Source organism: Oncorhynchus nerka, linkage group LG23, assembly GCF_034236695.1.
Source record: "Oncorhynchus nerka isolate Pitt River linkage group LG23, Oner_Uvic_2.0, whole genome shotgun sequence".
NCBI classification, from domain to species: Eukaryota; Metazoa; Chordata; class Actinopteri; order Salmoniformes; family Salmonidae; genus Oncorhynchus; species Oncorhynchus nerka.
This window is the reverse complement of record NC_088418.1, coordinates 26,848,353-26,866,370: the sequence shown is the minus strand read 5'-3', so window position 1 is coordinate 26,866,370 and position 18,018 is coordinate 26,848,353. Positions and strand designations below refer to the sequence as shown.

At 41.2% G+C, this 18,018-nt stretch overlaps 2 protein-coding genes across 3 annotated transcripts; one reads left to right on the top strand and one right to left on the bottom strand.

Annotated features, from left to right (window-relative positions):
* Window positions 1-3,452: 3,452 nt before the first annotated feature.
* Window positions 3,453-15,604, top strand: LOC115106615 (receptor-type tyrosine-protein phosphatase H). 2 transcript variants are annotated; one of them, XM_029629515.2, is made up of 18 exons: window positions 3,453-3,759; window positions 5,931-5,976; window positions 6,415-6,672; window positions 7,009-7,272; window positions 7,767-8,033; window positions 8,316-8,579; window positions 8,878-9,114; window positions 9,275-9,541; window positions 9,879-9,972; window positions 10,060-10,110; window positions 10,293-10,374; window positions 10,618-10,708; window positions 11,009-11,085; window positions 11,521-11,655; window positions 11,863-11,985; window positions 12,242-12,402; window positions 12,662-12,797; window positions 13,265-15,604. In XM_029629515.2, the coding sequence occupies exons 1-18, from the start codon at window positions 3,688-3,690 to the stop codon at window positions 13,412-13,414; spliced, it is 2,775 nt and encodes a 924-aa protein (XP_029485375.1). In that variant the 5' UTR covers window positions 3,453-3,687; the 3' UTR covers window positions 13,415-15,604. The 2 variants fall into 2 exon arrangements, with proteins under 2 accessions (XP_029485375.1, XP_029485376.1); XM_029629516.2 differs by having other exon boundaries at window positions 3,454-3,574.
* si:dkey-197c15.6 (putative nuclease HARBI1) lies at window positions 15,484-17,496 on the bottom strand. Its single transcript, XM_029628763.2, has 2 exons — window positions 16,606-17,496; window positions 15,484-16,115 (listed from the first exon to the last, which is right to left on the bottom strand). Exons 1-2 carry the CDS (start codon window positions 17,297-17,299, stop codon window positions 15,709-15,711), a joined length of 1,101 nt encoding a protein of 366 aa, XP_029484623.1. The 5' UTR covers window positions 17,300-17,496; the 3' UTR covers window positions 15,484-15,708.
* Window positions 17,497-18,018: the final 522 nt, after the last annotated feature.

Below are 18,018 nucleotides of genomic sequence, written 5' to 3'. Positions count from 1 at the left end.
ATGAGGGGCGAGCATTTCATCCAGACAAAAACTCGAAAAGTTCCGTTACAGTCCTTTAGAAACATGTCAAACGATGTATGGAATCAATCGTTAGGATGTTTTTAACATAAAACATCAATAATGTTCCAACCGGAGAATTCCTTTGTCTTCAGAGAAGCACTGGAACAAGAGAAGCACTGGAATGATAAAATGCATATATTAGCATCTGGGACAGAGTAGGAGGCAGTTCACTCTGGGTACGCTATTCATCCAAAAGTGAAAATGCTGCACCCTATCCCATAAAGGTTAACTAACCTCCAGACGAGCTTCAATGCCATACAACTCTCCTTCCGTGGCCTCCAACTGCTCTTAAACTCAAGTAAAACTAAATGCATGCTATTCAATCGATCACTGTCCGCACCTGCTCCCCCGTCCAGCATCACTACTCTGGACGGCTCTGACTTAGAATACGTAGACAACTACAAATACCTGGGTGTCTGGTTAGACTGTAAACTCTCCTTCCAGACTCACATTAAGCATCTCCAATCCAAAATTACATCTAGAATCGGCTTCCTATATCGCAACAAAGCGTCCTTCACTCATGCTGCCAAACATACCCTCGTAAAACTGACCATCCTTCCGATCCTCGACTTCGGTGATGTCATCTATAAAATAGCCTCCAACACTATACTCAACAAACTGGATGCAGTCTATCACAGTGCCATCCGTTTTGTCACCAAAGCCCCATACACTACCCACCATTGCGACCTGTACGCTCTCGTTGGTTGGCCCTCGCTTCATATTCGTCGCCTAAACCCACTGGCTACAGGTTATCTACAAGTCTCTGCTAGGTAAAGCCCCGCATTATCTCAGCTCACTGGTCACCATAGCAGCACCCACTCGTAGCACGCGCTCTAGCAGGTATATCTCACTGGTGAGCTTTGGTCGTCTTTCCTTCCAGTTCTCTGCTGCCCATGACTGGAACGAACTGCAAAAATCTCTGAAGCTGGAGACTCACATCTCCCTCACTAGCTTTAAGCTCCAGCTGTCAGAGCAGCTCACAGATCACTGCACCTGTACATAGCCCATCTGTAAACAGCCCATCTATCTACCTACCTCATCCCCATACTGTATTTATTTATTTATCTTGCTCCTTTGCACCCAAGTATCTCTACTTGCACATTCATCTTCTGCCGATCTACCATTCCAGTGTTTAATTGCTATATTGTAATTACTTCGCCACCATGGCCTATTTATTTCCTTAACTTACCTCATTTGCACTCACTGTATATAGACTTTTTGTTTTCTTTTGTTCTACTGTATTATTGACTGTATGTTTTGTTTATTCCATGTGTAACTCTGTGTTGTCGTATGTGTCGAATTGCTATGCTTTATCTTGGCCAGGTCGCAGTTGCAAATGAGAACTTGTTCTCAACTAGCCTACCTGGTTAAATAAAGGGGAAATAAATTAAATTAAATAATACACTGAGTCTACAAAACATTAAGAACTCCTGCTCTTTCCATGACATAGACTGACCAGGTGTATCCGGGTGAAAGCTATGATCCCTTATTGATGTCACTTGTTAAGTCCACTTCAAACAGTGTAGATGAAGGGATGGAGACAGGCTAGAGAAGGATTGTTAAGCCTTGAGACATTTGAGACATGGATTGTGTATGTGTGCCATTCAGAGGGTGAATGGACAAGACAAAATATTTAACTGCCTCTGAACGGGGAATGGTAGAAGGTGCCAGGTGCACTGGTTTGTGTCAAGAACTGCAACTCTGCTGGATTTTTTGTGCTCAACAGTTTCCCGTGTGTATCAAGAATGGTCCACCCCCCAAAGGACATCTAGCCAACATCCAGACACAACTGTGGGAAGCATTGGAGTCAACATGGACCAGCCTCCCTGCGGAACGCATTTAGCACCTTGTAGAGTCCATGCCCCGACCAATTGAGGCTGTTCTGAGCGTTCCTAATGTGTTGTATACTCAGTGTTGACAGATCTCTGGTTAGGCATACTGTCACACAGTCCCATATGTTTTAATCACCTGATTTGGGACTCTACAGATGAGAGTGAGCCTTTTTCTATTTGCATATGTGGGCAGGCAGAGAGAATATGCTGCCTCGGAAAGTGTTGATGTGTGCACAGAAAACTGGAAAAACCTGATCTGGTACTTGAGAGCAGGATAATAGACTTGTGGTGTCAATAGGGGCTTCCAAATAAAGACTAGAAGATCCCCCGCCCTGCTCGCACCCACACTGATTCCTCATCTCAATAGTTGTAGTAAATCGAGAGAAAATAGCAGTTATCGTGACGTTGCACGATGTCACCCAGCTCATTTACAATACAATTTTTTCGAAAAAACCTCTCAAATACTGCACGCTGCCATGCTTTTCCATTGTTTTTCTAAAGGGTGCACAGTACATGTCATACAGACATATGACCTTTGGGAAATAGTCATTTATTTGCAGAGTTCAATGTAAAACACAGTCAAATTGTGCCACCTTTGAGGTGAATGAGACCTTTCAAATCTGAACTTGAAGGTTCCACTTCACTGCTGTGTTACCTCGTGCTCTCTCTCTCTAATTCCTCAATGTGTGTCAAAGTAATCTTTCATTTTTCTAATGTTTTATTGAAGTATTACAAAGTCATATTTTATTTGGCCTGTTAGCGTGTCGCTACTATGCAAATGTGTTATCAGTGGTTTCTGGGCCCATTTCCTTATTGTTCTGTTGCTTGAAAACCACAAGGTCAAAGTACTTAGATTTTCCCGTTCTCTGTAAAACCATAAATACCGATTCTGTTCCTGTCACTCAAGCAGCAAAGCCACACAACCACAGCTATGAAAACAGAAACAGCTAGTGTACTTAGATCATATACATTGACTCTGTACCGGTACCCCCTGTAATATTGCCTCGCTACTGTTATTTTACTGCGGCTCTTTAATTATATGTTATCTATCTATTTTTTTAATAAACACGTTTAATATTTTAATAAACACGTATTTATCTTAAAATTGCATTGTTGGTTAAGGGCTTGTAAGTAGGCATTTAACCTTAAGGTCTACACAAATTTGGCGCATGTGACAAATAGAATTTGATTTGATTTGATATTCAACACCTAGCGCTACGTATTGCTGTTGCTTAATTTCCTTACACACCCCACATGCACACCGAGACACACTCAACAACACGCCAACACCTTTTCCCAATTTGCTTTTTAATAGACAGCACTCAATCGCCCAACTGATAAAGAGTAAACATATGTTCAATTTGCATAAACCTAATACATTTACATGATAGAGATGCTCTCCAAGACTTGACAGGAGGTGATGAGATAATAAGGAAGTAACAGGCGGGGCAAATGTCTCTCTCTCTCTCTCTCTCTCTCTCTCTCTCTCTCTCTCTCTCTCTCTCTCTCTCTCTCTCTCTCTGTGTGGTTGTTTCAAGCAGAAAAAAGAGAAGTATCAATAAAACAAGTTGCAGACAGCCATGATATGAGATCAGAGGTGACCGAGAGGAGGACGTGTGAGAAAATGAAAAGTCAACACTGGTGGAATTAAGCAAATAAAGGATCGGTGTAGGATAATCAGGGTACGAAGATAACCTAGGAGGGCCAAGATACTGTTGCTTTTAGTTGATAATAATTTCAATAGAAAATAGTCATTGGTGTTAGTGCATTTTCAACATTTGTACCGTGCCTTGGCATGGTGTGGTCTTCGTCACTAGCAATGGGATTATCTCACGTTATAATGTGCCTCTGTGTGGCAGGAGTGTGGGTGAGTCATTTTCACTTTGCTTCTTGTGTCACTTGAATAGTCCAGGCCTCTGTGGTTTGACGTATGCTAGTGGTTTGATAGTTTTTTAAACTTTGTCTGCTTGAAAGAAGTTTGTTAAGAGCAGAAAATATGCCTATATCAATTAAAGCTTAAATGAAAAGGCAACAACACTTGAATCAGTACAGTGCACATGAATTGCTGCGTTACGAAGGTTTTGGGTCTATTTTCTTGGAATTCCAATTCAAGAAGTTAAAAATAAACAATTATTGAGTTGGAATTCAATTTTTTCCCCTGAAGTGACTGAATTCAAATGGATTGACTCTAACAGGTGTACTGTTAAACATAGATATTGTACAGTAACATTTTATGACTGACTTTGTTAAAAGCAGCAAACAAAATATATTTGTTATACAAAGTAATTCAATACGAATTTGCTTCTACACAGGCAGCCAAATTCTGATCTTTTGCCACTAATTAGTCTTTTGACCAATCAGATCAGATCAATAATTGGGCAAAATGTCAGAATTGGGCTGCTTGTGAAACACAGCCTAAGGAGACATACCTTTAATGCATCTTGCTGTTGAGTTCGCTCTGAAATTATTTTCTTATCAAAAGGCAGATACTCCCCCAACCAGATGATTGGAAACTGATGTACTCTATAAGTCTAGCTGCTGTCGGACATCAGCTGGAATTTTGACATTTACTGTAGTCAAAATGAGATCGATTTATTGGGGGAGATATGCAACCCTTATGAATGCAACCATCATACACTTTCTTCAATGTTCTTAACGCTTTAAAGGGGCAGTGCAGTCAAAAACGTGATTTTCCTTTTATTATGATATTTACACACGATGAGGTCGAAATAACACTCTGTGAAAGCTTTAAAAATATATTTTAAAAATGCCTGGAATTTCAACCTGTTCCGGTGGGAGGGAGTTTTTGGACCACAGCATGACATCACAATCTGATCAAATTATTCTGACCAATGACCAGTCATCCTATATTTGCATATGTATCCTCCTAATTTGAAGGAGTACGCGAGGTAGGCTCTAGTCCAGAGTCTAGATTATCCTATCCGCCAATCAGGGCTGTATATGTAAATATATTTACATTTGTATCACACGATCAGGCTGAGCATTTCAATGGCAAAACATTTACATTTACATTTAAGTCATTTGGAGGCACAGGGAAATAAATAATTAAACAAATGTATATTTTGAGTTATTCTCATGAAATAAACACACATAGTGATTTATTGGACATGCAGTGGTGGCATTAAACATTGTTAGCTACTGATAGTTAGCCGTAACTGGTTTTGTAAGTTTACATTGGAATTAGGAATAGGCCAATTTGAATGGTCAATTGAATTATAACACAGTCGCATGTAATTAAGGCTGAATAAGATCCCCTTAGATAGCGTGAGTTATTTTTGGACCTCTGGCGTTTGTGTCACAATTTGGGGAAATACACAATCATTTCCAGAGAACTGATGTTGTAAGCGATAGACTCCTCTGTCCTGCATATATTGTCCAAATACTGTACAGTTGTTCTTTGGTTCCCCATGATACTGTATACTAGTAAGACACTAATCAACATAGCCTACTACACTGCCTTATACAAGTACTATAAGTAGTAGGAGAGACTAATAAGGTGAAAGCAAACACATTCAAGCTGACATTGCGTGAATATGCTTGTTACAGAAAGCTAAAAACCACAAGCGAATCATTTGGGCAAATGTCTATTGGTCGCTATTGGTGAAGTATAGAAACATGTATGCTAATAGTTTGGGGATTTCGAGAAGGGAGGGAGGGCCATTTCAGATCATTCACAGGGTTTGATTTACAACGTTCGGGTAATGGAGAAGAGAAAAAGCAGAAATGACAACAGCTGTATGAAATGTAAAAGCAGGAAGGGGGAGCAGAAGGAGTGTGAGAGCACACTTTGGAGAATCAGTCAGATGTGTAGTTCATTTGACAGCTGTTATAACCCACCTACTAAATATAGTTATACTGAAGCTATGTTAGTGTGTGTGTGTGTGTGTGTGTGTGTGTGTGTGTGTGTGTGTGTGTGTGTGTGTGTGTGTGTGTGTGTGTGTGTGTGTGTGTGTGTCTTGCCACCAGTGTCCCATCTTTTTGTATGTTCTTCTAACATAGCTGTAATTCTGCTTTCAGTGTCAATCTACTACACCTTCAATCCCATCTTCAACCATTAAACCAAGTAAGTATTCAATCTCATACCCTGCATCATTTGACAGGCGATTGTGTAATGCTTTAACGTTGTGTACATTATATTTGAGTTATATTACATGTCATAGCTAGGGCCCTGGGTTTTTGGTTAATCATGTAACATGAATTGGATTTGACCCTATATTTAACGCTTTTCCCATCAAACGGTCCCCTTTTCACTTTAAGTCAGATGCTCCAGCACCATCTTCAGACATTGCTTGAATTTTCTTTTTTTTTGGGGGGGGGGCTCATTTACGGAAAAAGCTGAAAAGAAAGATTCAAATCCAGGCCATGTGAGATGATCAAAACAAAGCTCAGGGCCCAAGTCATAGCAGATGAGGCTAAGTCCTTTTTTTGTTGTTGTTGTTGTTGGAGAACAATGACATTGCAAAACATTTTACTGACTGAATTGTTCTGTTTTGTGTCTCAGCTCTCACGGCGGTAACACATGTCACTGTGATGGGGCAAGATGAGACCAGTATAACTCTGGCGTGGACGAAGATACCGGAGTACACATATGAACTGAAGTTCCAAAATGGGACATCATTGATAAACACCACGGGAAAAAATCAGGATCTAGAGACACAGACAGTCTCCTCTCTCACTGCCGGGACAGCATACAACTTCACTCTCTTCAGTGTACGTGGGAGTGACAGGAGCGAGGGACTTAACTTTACAGCTGATACTGGTAGGTGGATATTGGATACATTTTCAGCTATTAATATAGGTCTTTAAGCTGTTCATACATGAAAGTATACAGTACACTGTACCTGTACAGTGAAATCATTTGCATACTGGTTTAAGGAAATACAACTGACCTTTTTCAACCAAAAAAATAATGTTTTGTGTCTCAGCTCCTGTCAATGTAGATCATGTCAACGTGACAGGGCATAATGATACCAGTATAACTCTGCGTTGGAACAAACCGGAGAATGGCGTCGGGCTGTTATTGGCTGCGGTTCCGTGATAAAGTACATGCATGCTTCTGTCATATTTGATTTGCCTCTCTTCTTTTCCCTCCCAGCTCCCATCAACGTAGCTCAGGTCAATGTGACAGGGCAAGAGGAGACTAATGTAACTCTGCAGTGGAACAAAGTGAATGGGAACGGGATCACTTATGAGCTGCAGTTCAGCGATCGGACTAATACTACCATCCCTGTATCTGATGTGGATGGATCGGTGACATACACAGTCTCACCTCTCAATGCTGGGACAAACTACGAGTTCGTTCTCTTCACTGTGTTCAAAGGAGTACCAAGCAAGGGATACAATTTCTCCGCAATCACCCGTGAGTCTCTTGAGAATTGGATTCTGTGTCATTTCTTGCATCCTTAGATGCCTCTCAATGCCTGTCAATGTGTGCACTCGTGACCGTAAGTCGCTTCGGATGAAAGTGTCTGCTAAATGGCATATAATATCTTGCTTATGATGTCTTAAGATAATATTACATCTACACATTCTAAAATCTACAAAGTGAGTGACATGAGTTGTGAATGCATTGTGAATGCATTGTAAATATACTTTGCGAGTGCATTGTAAATACATTGTAAGTCGCTCTGGATAAGAGCGTCTGCTAAATGACTTAAATGTAAATGTAAATTGTGAATGCATTGTAAATATACTTTGCGAGTGCATTGTAAATACATTGTGAATGCATTGTGAATGCATTGTAAATGCATTGTGAATGCATTGTAAATACATTGTGAATGCATTGTGAATGCATTGTAAATACATTGTGAATGCATTAATTGTCATTGTCATCTTGCTGTCTTTCTATCTTAGGTCCCCTCGGTGTAGGTGATGTCAATGTGACAGGGCAAAATGAGACCAGTATAACTTTGCAGTGGAGCAAAGTGAATGGCACAGGGATCACTTATGAGCTGCTGGACACCTCTGGGAGGAATACTATCATCCCTGCATCTAATGAAAGTGGAACAGTGACACACATAGTTTCACCTCTCACTGTTGGGGCAAAATATACGTTCACTCTCTTCTCTGTGTTTGAAGGTGTCAGGAGTACTGTTGGAAGTAAATTGTCTGCAGTCACTGGTAAGTTTATTTATTTTTAGAAATTGGAGGGGGGGGGGTACTAGATTGTCTTTCAGTATTTTCATGGATCACTCTTGTGTGAGATACATTAAATACTGATATATCTATAGCCTTAAAAAAAATATATATATATATGGTTTGTCTTCTCAGAAATATTGTTATTACATTTTTACATTTTAGATTTGGATTCATGGTTATTTAAAGATCAGACATGTACGGTAGTCATTTTTGAAGCGGTGCATTGAATGTGTTGATTGGTTATGTTTCTTCTCTCTGTATTAGCTCCCCTTAATGTCGAGGCTGTCACTGTAAGAGAGACACACCGAAATGAGACCAGTGTAACTCTGGAGTGGAAGAGGCCGGCGGAAGGAGTCTCTAGTTATGTGCTGCATTTCGACGATATGGAAAATAAAGACATTCCTAATGCAGGAGAAACAGTGACACATCAATTTTCAACTCTCAAGTCTGGGAAAAGATATGCCTTCACCCTCTTCACTGTGTTTGAAGGCATCAAGAGCAGTGGAAAAAGCGACTTCACAGTAACAAGTAAATTTGCTTCTTTTTTTTTTACCTTGATTCCCAATTAGAATCATCTCACAGTTCTTACCCTAAAATTGTCCAATCAGTTGTTTTATGTGGCTACAGTGAAAGTTCGCTCTTCAAGTCGGTCCCACTTTATTTGGATAGTCCAGGTGGTCTAGAGTTTCATATATTATGGAGAAGGGTTGAGTCGAAAACTCAGCAGAAGTATTGCCCGAATAACACAGTCATTTGACACATAAAAAACGAATTCAATCGTTAAAAGTGAACACTATCAACAGAAGTCCCTTGCTTTTCCCTGCAGAGATATGTTGCTCTGCTTTATCCTGGGAGGTCACCAGCTCATCCATTCAGACTGTGCACCTGTCCGAGATCGTCTCCAATGGAGAAGCCAATAATGGCAGTCAGCCTCAAGTCGTCTCTAACATTAATGGCAATCTGTCATTCACTCTCCTTTACCCTGGGGCAGAGTACACACTGACTCTTTGGTTTGAAAAGGATTCTAAAAAACTTCCCTTGTGTGAACAGGTGGAGACTGTGGGTGAGTCAGTCTCTTACTTTGTCAAAGTGACCTATTGTGTTTAGTCCACTTTCCCACTAAATATATTAGTAGTCTAGCATTGATGTATTATGGTACACCTGTAGGATAGTGACTTTAGCAGGGAGTTAAGGTGACATCTTCCTTCTTTTGTTTTAATCAGTTCCCCCAGCCCTGATAAGACCGAGATGTGACTATTTGTCCAGTGGCTACGCTTTCTCTCTGGCCTGGGATGTGCCGGAGGGAATATGGACCAGTGTGGAGGTGAATGTGACTGGGAAAAGCCCTCAGAGGGTGGAGGGAGAGCGGGTGAGGAAGGTGGACATCAATGGGGTTCAACCTGCCCAGACCTATCGAGTGTCTTTGGCCTCAATCTCTGGGCGTCGGATAAGTCAGGCTGTCTCTTTCAGCTGTAATACAGACCCAAGAGGTGAGTGAGCCTAGCATTTATATTTAAGCATTTCATGTTAAAAGGTTCAATGATTGGTCAATGATACTTGTATTACCACCGATAACAGCATCTACACACAGCATGATGTGATATAGCTGCCATGCCTTCTTCTGGCGGAAAACCATGGGATCTCACCCGCTTCCTTTATTCAAAATGGAGAGCTTTTACATCTTGTTTTATATGATCTTTTGAAACTAAAAGTGTGTTGCTCATTTGCTCAGATTACTCTTACATGTTTAGAAGTAAACCTATAACCCATTTATTAACATGTCGTGCCCTATGCGCTCATACTAAAGCCCAGGTTTCTTCCCTATAGGGGTCATTGCAGGGTCAGTCATGGCTGTGCTGCTACTCTGTCTCCTGGTTTGTCTGGTTTTCTTCATATGGCGTCAGAAGCCAGAAATATTCAGGTCGGTGCGGCTGCCTTCACAATGACGTTAGATAAGGAAACCATGTGGACTCATTAATCAATGCTTTTCTTTTCCCGTTTCCAATAGCCGGCCCAAGTTGTTGTTTGTGGAATCCAAACTAACCAGCAATAAATTCAAGTATGTACAGTATAGAGTTCATTTTCAGTATTTAAGAGTCAGACTTAGCCTTAAACTCCAACCCTTTAGCGACTATGTGCAGCAAAGCCAAAAAGACATGTATTAGACCCCACAGCTGTTAATAACAGTAACTACTTTGGAATATTCAACTGAGAATTTACTATCTTCCCCTTTTCCCCCAGAGCTATTCCCACGGGGAAGTTTTCAGACCACTACCACACAATGAGCGCTGATACGAACAGAGGATTCAGTGAGGAGTATGAGGTAGCGATAAGGATAACGTGCTCGCTCTGTTTGTTTCCATCAGGGTGTTGGCAATGCAAAGTGGTTGGGCGATTGTCCAACGTTGCGTTCCCTACCGTATTAGAATGCATTTTTTTATTTTGTCGTCTTGTAATCCATCTTGTTTGTCTGCGCATAAAACATTAGCGGACCCTTCTGAATATGTAAACATCCATTTGTTTTACTTTACATTATGCACGATCTATGCTTCATATCTCTATGCAGGACTTCGTCCCTGTTGGCACAGAGCAGACTCAAAAAGCAGCCATTCTGGAGGAGAACAAGAACAAGAACCGCTTCACCAATGTACTGCCATGTAAGTGTACTCTGGCTGCCATTTCTACAGTACACATCATGTGAACAACATACCGTTGTTGAATTGACATCACCACTTTTTATTGCAATAGTTGAACTTTATGTCAGCCAATCAACTAAGTATAATAGGGTGGATCAGATATCCCTCAGATTCCAGGCAGAGTTTTGGCTTAATCACCCCACCTGCAGATTTGATACAATTTGAGGTTATAGTTTTAATCGTTTTAATCCCCAAAGTGAAGTTGTTAAATCACCAAGCGTTTTAAATCCTTTCTCTCTCTCTCTCTCTCTCTCTCTCCAGATGACTGGTGTCGGGTGAAGCTAACCATCCTAAACCAAAACATGAGCTCTGACTACATAAATGCCAATTACATGCCAGTACGTACAGCAGCATATCAGTCATGGATTTCCTAATACAGAGCAATGTCCATATCAGTCCTAGATATCCTATACAGCTATTCTTACTGTGACTGCAGTAATTAGGTCAGTACTAGAATGATCTACTATGTTGATCTCAACCTTGATAGCCGGCTGTAAAAGGCCTACTTACGGTAAAGGGTTGGCTTGAAACATTGCATAACACCAAAGGTCAACTTTCACCAATCTTACAAGTTATTTGCCCCGTATATGTTTTCCAATACATCCCCACACAAACCTTTATGTCAGTTATAAAATGGCATAATGTAAAAAATATTCTAGTGTCACGTTACGATATCGCTGAATAATATGATGCCTTAGAGGAAGTTCTTGCACCTGTAAATGTTTACACATCGAATAGGTGTGTTTTCTTAACCCGGGTGCTTTTTGTCTCAGGGCTACGGTAACAGCAGACAGTACATCGCTGCACAGGGTCCCCTGCCCACCACCGTCGACGACTTCTGGAGAATGATCTGGGAGCAAAGGGTAAAGGGTGTGGTCATGGTAACCAACTGCACCGAAGGAGGGAGGGTGAGTCCTGTTGGAGTCCTCCTTAATGTGTTTGCTTTGCATTGTGTGTGTGGAGAATGTGGTGACATCACAGATAAACCGTGATAGTCATAGAAATAGAATCACTAGAACGGGCAAAGCCCCTCAGAACATGGCAATTTGACGGATTTCATTCTATGTACTGTATTTATATAGAAACAATGACCTATTCTGTCTGTGTCTCCCTAGGCTAAATGTGAGCAGTACTGGCCTTTGGACTACACCCCTTGCCTGTACGGAGACCTGTTGGTAACAGTCAGATCAGAGAAAAGGGAAACAAACTGGACCCTGCGGGAGTTTGTAGTGAAAAGTGTAAGCAAAGTGCTTGTTCTACTTATGAAACCTGGGTCATCATGTTCAGTAGGGCACACAGTTGCAAAACGTTCTGCTACAAAAAAATGAACATCTCTGATCTTATTGGACAAGATCAGGTAGTTCCTTTCGGTAGCACTCTGTTTCAAAATGTTCTCTCCCTTCTAAACACCCCCCTGGACAAGGTTTTCAGTGCATTCTCTGCTTACTACCCGTGTGAATGTCGCCTCTGCATTTAAATAATTCTGTCTTTCAGAGGGACACATCCGAGGAGCGCCCTGTGAAACACTTCCACTTCACGGCCTGGCCCGACCACGGAGTCCCAGAGGGAACGGAGGCTCTGATCCAGTTTAGAGGGCTGGTCAGACAGCACATAGAGAGCCAAGAGAACAGCGGACCCACTGTGGTGCACTGCAGGTAACGTACAGTACCTACAACACCCAGCCATTACTCTACACAGAGAAAAATTCTAAATAGGGATGTGCAATGTGGCAACGCTATTGCGGTGTTCGAAGAATGCACCTTTAACCAACAAGTGAGGTGTGTTTTCAATGACTGGTGGTGACAGTTCAAGTATAGGCCTAGTTTTAGGTGGTCTCTTCATTGAACTGTATTGTTCTGTGCTCTTATCTGTAAACGTGTACATTATGTTTACATCACTCTCCCTGTCTCTCAGTGCTGGGGTGGGGAGGACGGGCACCATCATTGCTCTGGACGTGATGCTACAACAGCTAGAGAGGGAGAAGGCGGTGGGAATCGCTGCCTTTGTGCACAAGATGAGGCTGAGTCGGCCGCTCATGGTTCAGACCGAGGTAAGGCCTGTGTTAGCCTCATAGAAACGATCACCACATTAACGCTAGGTACTACCCTAAAATATGGACAATGTCTATTGATTAGGGTTGGGCGATATCTAGATTGTCATACCGTTTCTGTACCATACTGGGGTATACGGCACAAAACAATTTAGGCTACAGTGACCTTGATCCGGAGGGGATTGAATGTCTCTGCTGTAACCAAGAAGCTTGATCTTGACATCTAGCCACTTAGCTAGCAATTTAGCAAACCAAATGCATAGCTGGAGGCCTGAGCTGGATATCATTTATTTGACACATCTTACATTTCTTTGTTATACTTAACTTGTAGTTATAATCAGTGGCGTAACACACAGCTCCGCAGCCCTGCCCTCTTTGGGTTTAATGACTAAAGGCTTGATAAAAAATGAATACATGACTTATGAGGCTCCATTTGTGGCTTATCATGGCCATTTACACTCTTTTAGTCGCAGTATGTTTTCCTGCACCAATGCATCATGGATTCTCTGGAGCCCAAAGAGAAGATGATACAAGAGGCCCTTTACGAGAACTCGGACCTGATCTACGCCAACGCCACAGCACTGAGGGAGTTCCAAGCTGCCAATCCAAAGGCCTGAAGATAAGGCCATGGATTGTCTGCTGTGAGTTCGTTTTATTGTTCCAATCACATTGGAACATTTTTCAGATGTAAATGGTATGTATACTTGAAAAACTCTCTTAAGTACAAAATTCTAAACTGATAACACTTGTAATGCCCCTTACTTAAGCAATAATGCTCAAAGAGGTGTGCTATATGGTCAATATACCACGGCTAAGGGCTGTTCTTAGGCAAGCTGCGTCGCGCTGGCCATATATCACAAACCCCTGAGGTGCCTTATTACTATTATAAACTGGTTACCAACGTAATTAGAGCAGTAAAAATAAATGTTTTGTCATACTTGTAGTATACGGTCTGATATACCATGGCTGTCAGGCAATCAGCATTCAGGGCTTGAACCACCCAGTTTATAATACACTATTATTCCCAATGGTAGCACATAGCGACTCTTTCCACATTGTCCTATTGAAGCACACAGGCTGATGAAGGAGGATGATGAAGTATTTACAGCCACATCCGTGTATGATTTGTTTTTACCTTCCAACATAAATTCATGTCAAATTGATAGATTTATGAGATAAAAATATAGAAATGTAGTGTCCAGCAGTTATCAAACTATACATGTTAACTAGTTCACTGGTTCGAATCCCTGAACCGACTAGCTGAAAAATCTGTCTATCTGCCCTTGAAAATGGCATTTAACCATAATTGCTCCTTAAAGTCACTCTGGATAACAGTGTCTGCTAAATTACAAAAATGTAAATGTAACTAGGCAATACATCATTTTGGTTCAGTAGTTATTAGTTTGGAACAGTTTGAGTTAAATGTATTGTTAACAAATGACAAATCATATCAAAAGTAAAGTGAATATTACATTTTGAAAAGCAGATACTTACACTGAACAAAAATATAAATGCAACAGGCAACAATTCCAAAGATGTTACTGAGTTACAGTTCATATAAGGAAATCAGTCAATTGAAACAAATTCATTAGGTCCTAATCTATGGATTTCAAATGACTGGGCAGGGGTGCAGGCAGGCCCACCCACTGGGGAGCCAGGCCCAGCCAATCAGAATTATTTTCCCCCCATAAAAGGGCTTAATTACAGACAGAAATACTCCTCAGACCACATGTAAAGACCCCCCTCAGACGATCCATCAAGTGAAGTAGCCGGATGTGGAGGTCCTGGGCTGGCGTGGTTACACATGGTCTGCTGTTGTGAGGCCAGTTGGACGTACTGCCAAATTCTGTAAAACAATGTTGGAGGCTGCAAGTGGTAGAGAAATTAACATTCAATTATTTGGTAACAGCTCTGGTGGACATTCCTGCAGTTAGTGTGCCAATTGCATATTACCTGAAACATCTGTGGCATTGTGTTGTGTGACAAAACTGCCCATTTAAAAGTAGCCTTTTATTGGCACCAGCACAAGGTGCACCTGTGTAATGATCATGCCGTTTAATCAGCTTCTTGATATACCACACCTGTCAGGTGGATGTATTATCTTGACAAAGGAGAAACGCTCACTAAAAAGGGATGTAAACTAATTTGTGCACAACATTTGAGAGAAATAAGACTTTTGTGCATATGGAAAATGTGTAGGATTTCTTTTTCAGCTCATAACTTTACATGTTTAGATTTTTGTTCAATGTAGACTGAATATGTATCCAAATTGAAAGAATGATTTGGTGCAGTGAACAAGTGACTGAATGTTTGTTGTAATCAGTCAATTGAAAATGTTAAGATTTGAATCATGAGCCTTTTTGATGATCTGTTTTGAGTTGTGAAAATGTACCATATGTTTGTGAAAATTGCACCAATGTGATTGACTTAAAAACAAAAAGTTTAATCTTGCTCATTTCTTCTGTATGTTAAGATTTTTATTTAAATATATTCTCATGTACATAATGTTTAAGCATATATTGTATGTAATCATTCACTGGCTATGTTCAGGAGAATTCAGCACACTTCACATTCACCTAGGTACCTTTTTTTTATCATTGTGTTAGAAAATGCTGCTTGTGTTCTCAATAAATGTCAATTTTAGCCTATCAATTTCTAAATTGCAATTCAAATGATTCATGGAGGATTAGATTTTTACTTGACGTTTATTGACAATGTATAAAAACATGTAAATAGATAAACCCAAAGTATTGTCATTTGGTTTTCATGTATCACAAAGCGTGATAAAATAAAATAATTTTTGTCAATCCAGTAGCACCTATTTTCACAAACTGTTATAATAAGGGACCAAACCATCCTCCTATTAAACCCAAATGGCAACAACCATTTTATACAAATATTTCCATTGTCCTCAGTCTGAAATGCCGTCATTCCCGGAGGAATGCGAGAAATAAATGCCGATAATGGCAGCTCTGGATTTCTCTGCGTAGCTAGGCACCTCCACCACCGGCACCTGGTGATTCTCGGCCGGGTGCATAGTCTCTAGCACGGTATCGTTGAGCACAGGCACCGAGAACTTCTTGGCGATGTTATGCAAGACGCAGCAGGCCTTGATGATCTCGGCCTTCTTGTCCAGACTGTTCTGCTGCACGTGGCCCAGATTGGCCAGGCACCTGAAGCGCCTCTTCACCAAGGTGATGGTCCTCTGGAGGACCGAGTGGATCATGCCGTGGGCTGCATTGAACCGCCGATCCGCTTTCTCTTTGGCTGGTGAAACGGTCGTCAGGAGGTGTCTGCTCAACGCATAGCCTTTTCCGGCTTTGTGGGATCAAACCAACAAAAAAAAGAGGCAAGTATGAACATTGGTGAAATCTGCTGAAAACAAATGCATAAAGCGTTCAAGACACAGGGTAAAAACTATTCTTCCAAACGATAAAGATCCTTCCAGTTTACCATGAAATACAGTTCATTGATTGTCAATTCATCTTCGACCCTGATTATCCCAATTTGTTCACAATCACACAGATTTTTTTTTTTTAACACTGACGGAGTGACCCACCTAAAGTTAGACCACTGTTTATGGTCTAACTCACTCAGAACTGTTCCAGACCAAGGCCAACTTAGCTGATTTCAGCTTGTTGATGGTTTAAAACGGATGTTAGTACTGAGCTGAAACAGCCTGCACACTTAATAGCGCTCCAGGACCCGGAGTTGGAGACCCTTCATAACAGGGGTGGCTAGTGGGTCTGCACAGTATTTCTAGTCATAACAAATGTATAAAACATATCCCTGTGTAGAATTAGCTTACCAATGATCCAATGCGTCCCATGTGCTCCATGCTTTAGCTGCTGGGCAATATCCGACATATCCCATATGGTTTGCTCTGGTGTGCTGCCAACGCAGCAGTTTTCAACACTCATTAAATTCCCTTCACAATCGCATATGACTTGGGTCATGACGGTGTGGTTATCCATTGTGTTCCGAAAAGCTTCCTTGTCGTGATGAGGTGGTCTCACCTTGACATGCATGCATCCCACCAAGCCCATGGAGGTCGGAATCCCGCATATTTTCTTGATCTCGTGCGCCACATTTGCTCGTTCCTCACCATTCGCCGGGAAAGTGATAAACTCCCTGACCATACCTGACAACACTTTGGAGACATTGTTGATGACTTCGTGAATCTCCATTTGCTCCATTTGAATCATATCTACGACTTTGGTCGACAAAATACCATTGACGTAATAGTCTAGTGCCACTATCACCATTTCATCGACGGAAGGTCCATTCATTTGCTGGAGCGTGGCTTTCATCCGGAGCCTGACGCAATCCGTGATGAAATTTATGCAAGGTCTAGTTAAACGGAACCTCTCAAATAAATAATCATCATTGTAATCGCCCAAGTAGTTTTTCTGTGGCTCTGGGAAGTTGTTTACCTCGGCCTCTTCGTCGTCCTCGTAGAGTTCTGCTTGAGCAGCTAACCACACAGCGGGAGCAAAAGCCATGTCTAGGCTAGACTAACAGGCAAATGTTTGCAGAGAAAGAACCCGTGGTGGATGCTCGGCATGGAATTAGAACATTCCGGCAAGCTACTTATCTAAATCCTAAACATGTCACATTTCATTCACGTTAAGCTTAAAATACACAAGTTTCTTTGCGCCGAACGATTGTAAACAATGAAAAACGTGGTGGAGGAAGGAAGTACACCTTCATTGGTGGACATGGTCTGTAAAGGGGTACACCGCCATCTATGGGCTGGAGGGCTCGAGAAGCCTTTGCTGCAAATGTACAGTATGACACGTATTTTACAGACTCTCAAAATGATTTATTGATAAAATCAGTGGTGGGAAAAAGTCCTCAATTCTCATACTTGAGTAAAAGTAAAGATGCCTTTAATAGAAAATGACTCAAGCTAAAATAAAAGTCACCCAGTAAAAATGTACTTAAGTAGATTGTTGGAAAAAAGTACTAAGTAAATGCTATACATCAAATTCCTTATAGCAAGCAAACTAGATGGCACGATTTTCTTATGTTTTTAATGTACAGACTGCCAGGGGCACACTCCAACATTTCATGTACAAATGCTGCATTTATGGTTAGTGAATCCACCAGATCAGAAGCAGTAGGGATGACAACGCGTTATACATGAAGTGGACCATATTGACGTCTTGCCTGAGCATTCGTAATGTAACGAGTACTTTTGGGTGTCAGGGAAAATGTGTAA

What these genes read in the sequence shown, in the direction of transcription:
- LOC115106615 (XM_029629515.2), top strand. Translation starts at nt 3,688, where the DNA reads ATGGTGTGGTCTTCGTCACTAGCAATGGGATTATCTCACGTTATAATG. An exon ending in CTAACCAGCAATAAATTCAA is followed by an intron (nt 10,111 to 10,292) that starts GTATGTACAGTA and finishes CTTTTCCCCCAG; the next exon opens with AGCTATTCCCACGGGGAAGT. An exon ending in ACTGCACCGAAGGAGGGAGG is followed by an intron (nt 11,656 to 11,862) that starts GTGAGTCCTGTT and finishes GTGTCTCCCTAG; the next exon opens with GCTAAATGTGAGCAGTACTG.
- si:dkey-197c15.6 (XM_029628763.2), bottom strand. Translation starts at nt 17,299, where the DNA reads ATGGCTTTTGCTCCCGCTGTGTGGTTAGCTGCTCAAGCAGAACTCTAC. An exon ending in TGGGACGCATTGGATCATTG is followed by an intron (nt 16,116 to 16,605) that starts GTAAGCTAATTC and finishes GATCCCACAAAG; the next exon opens with CCGGAAAAGGCTATGCGTTG.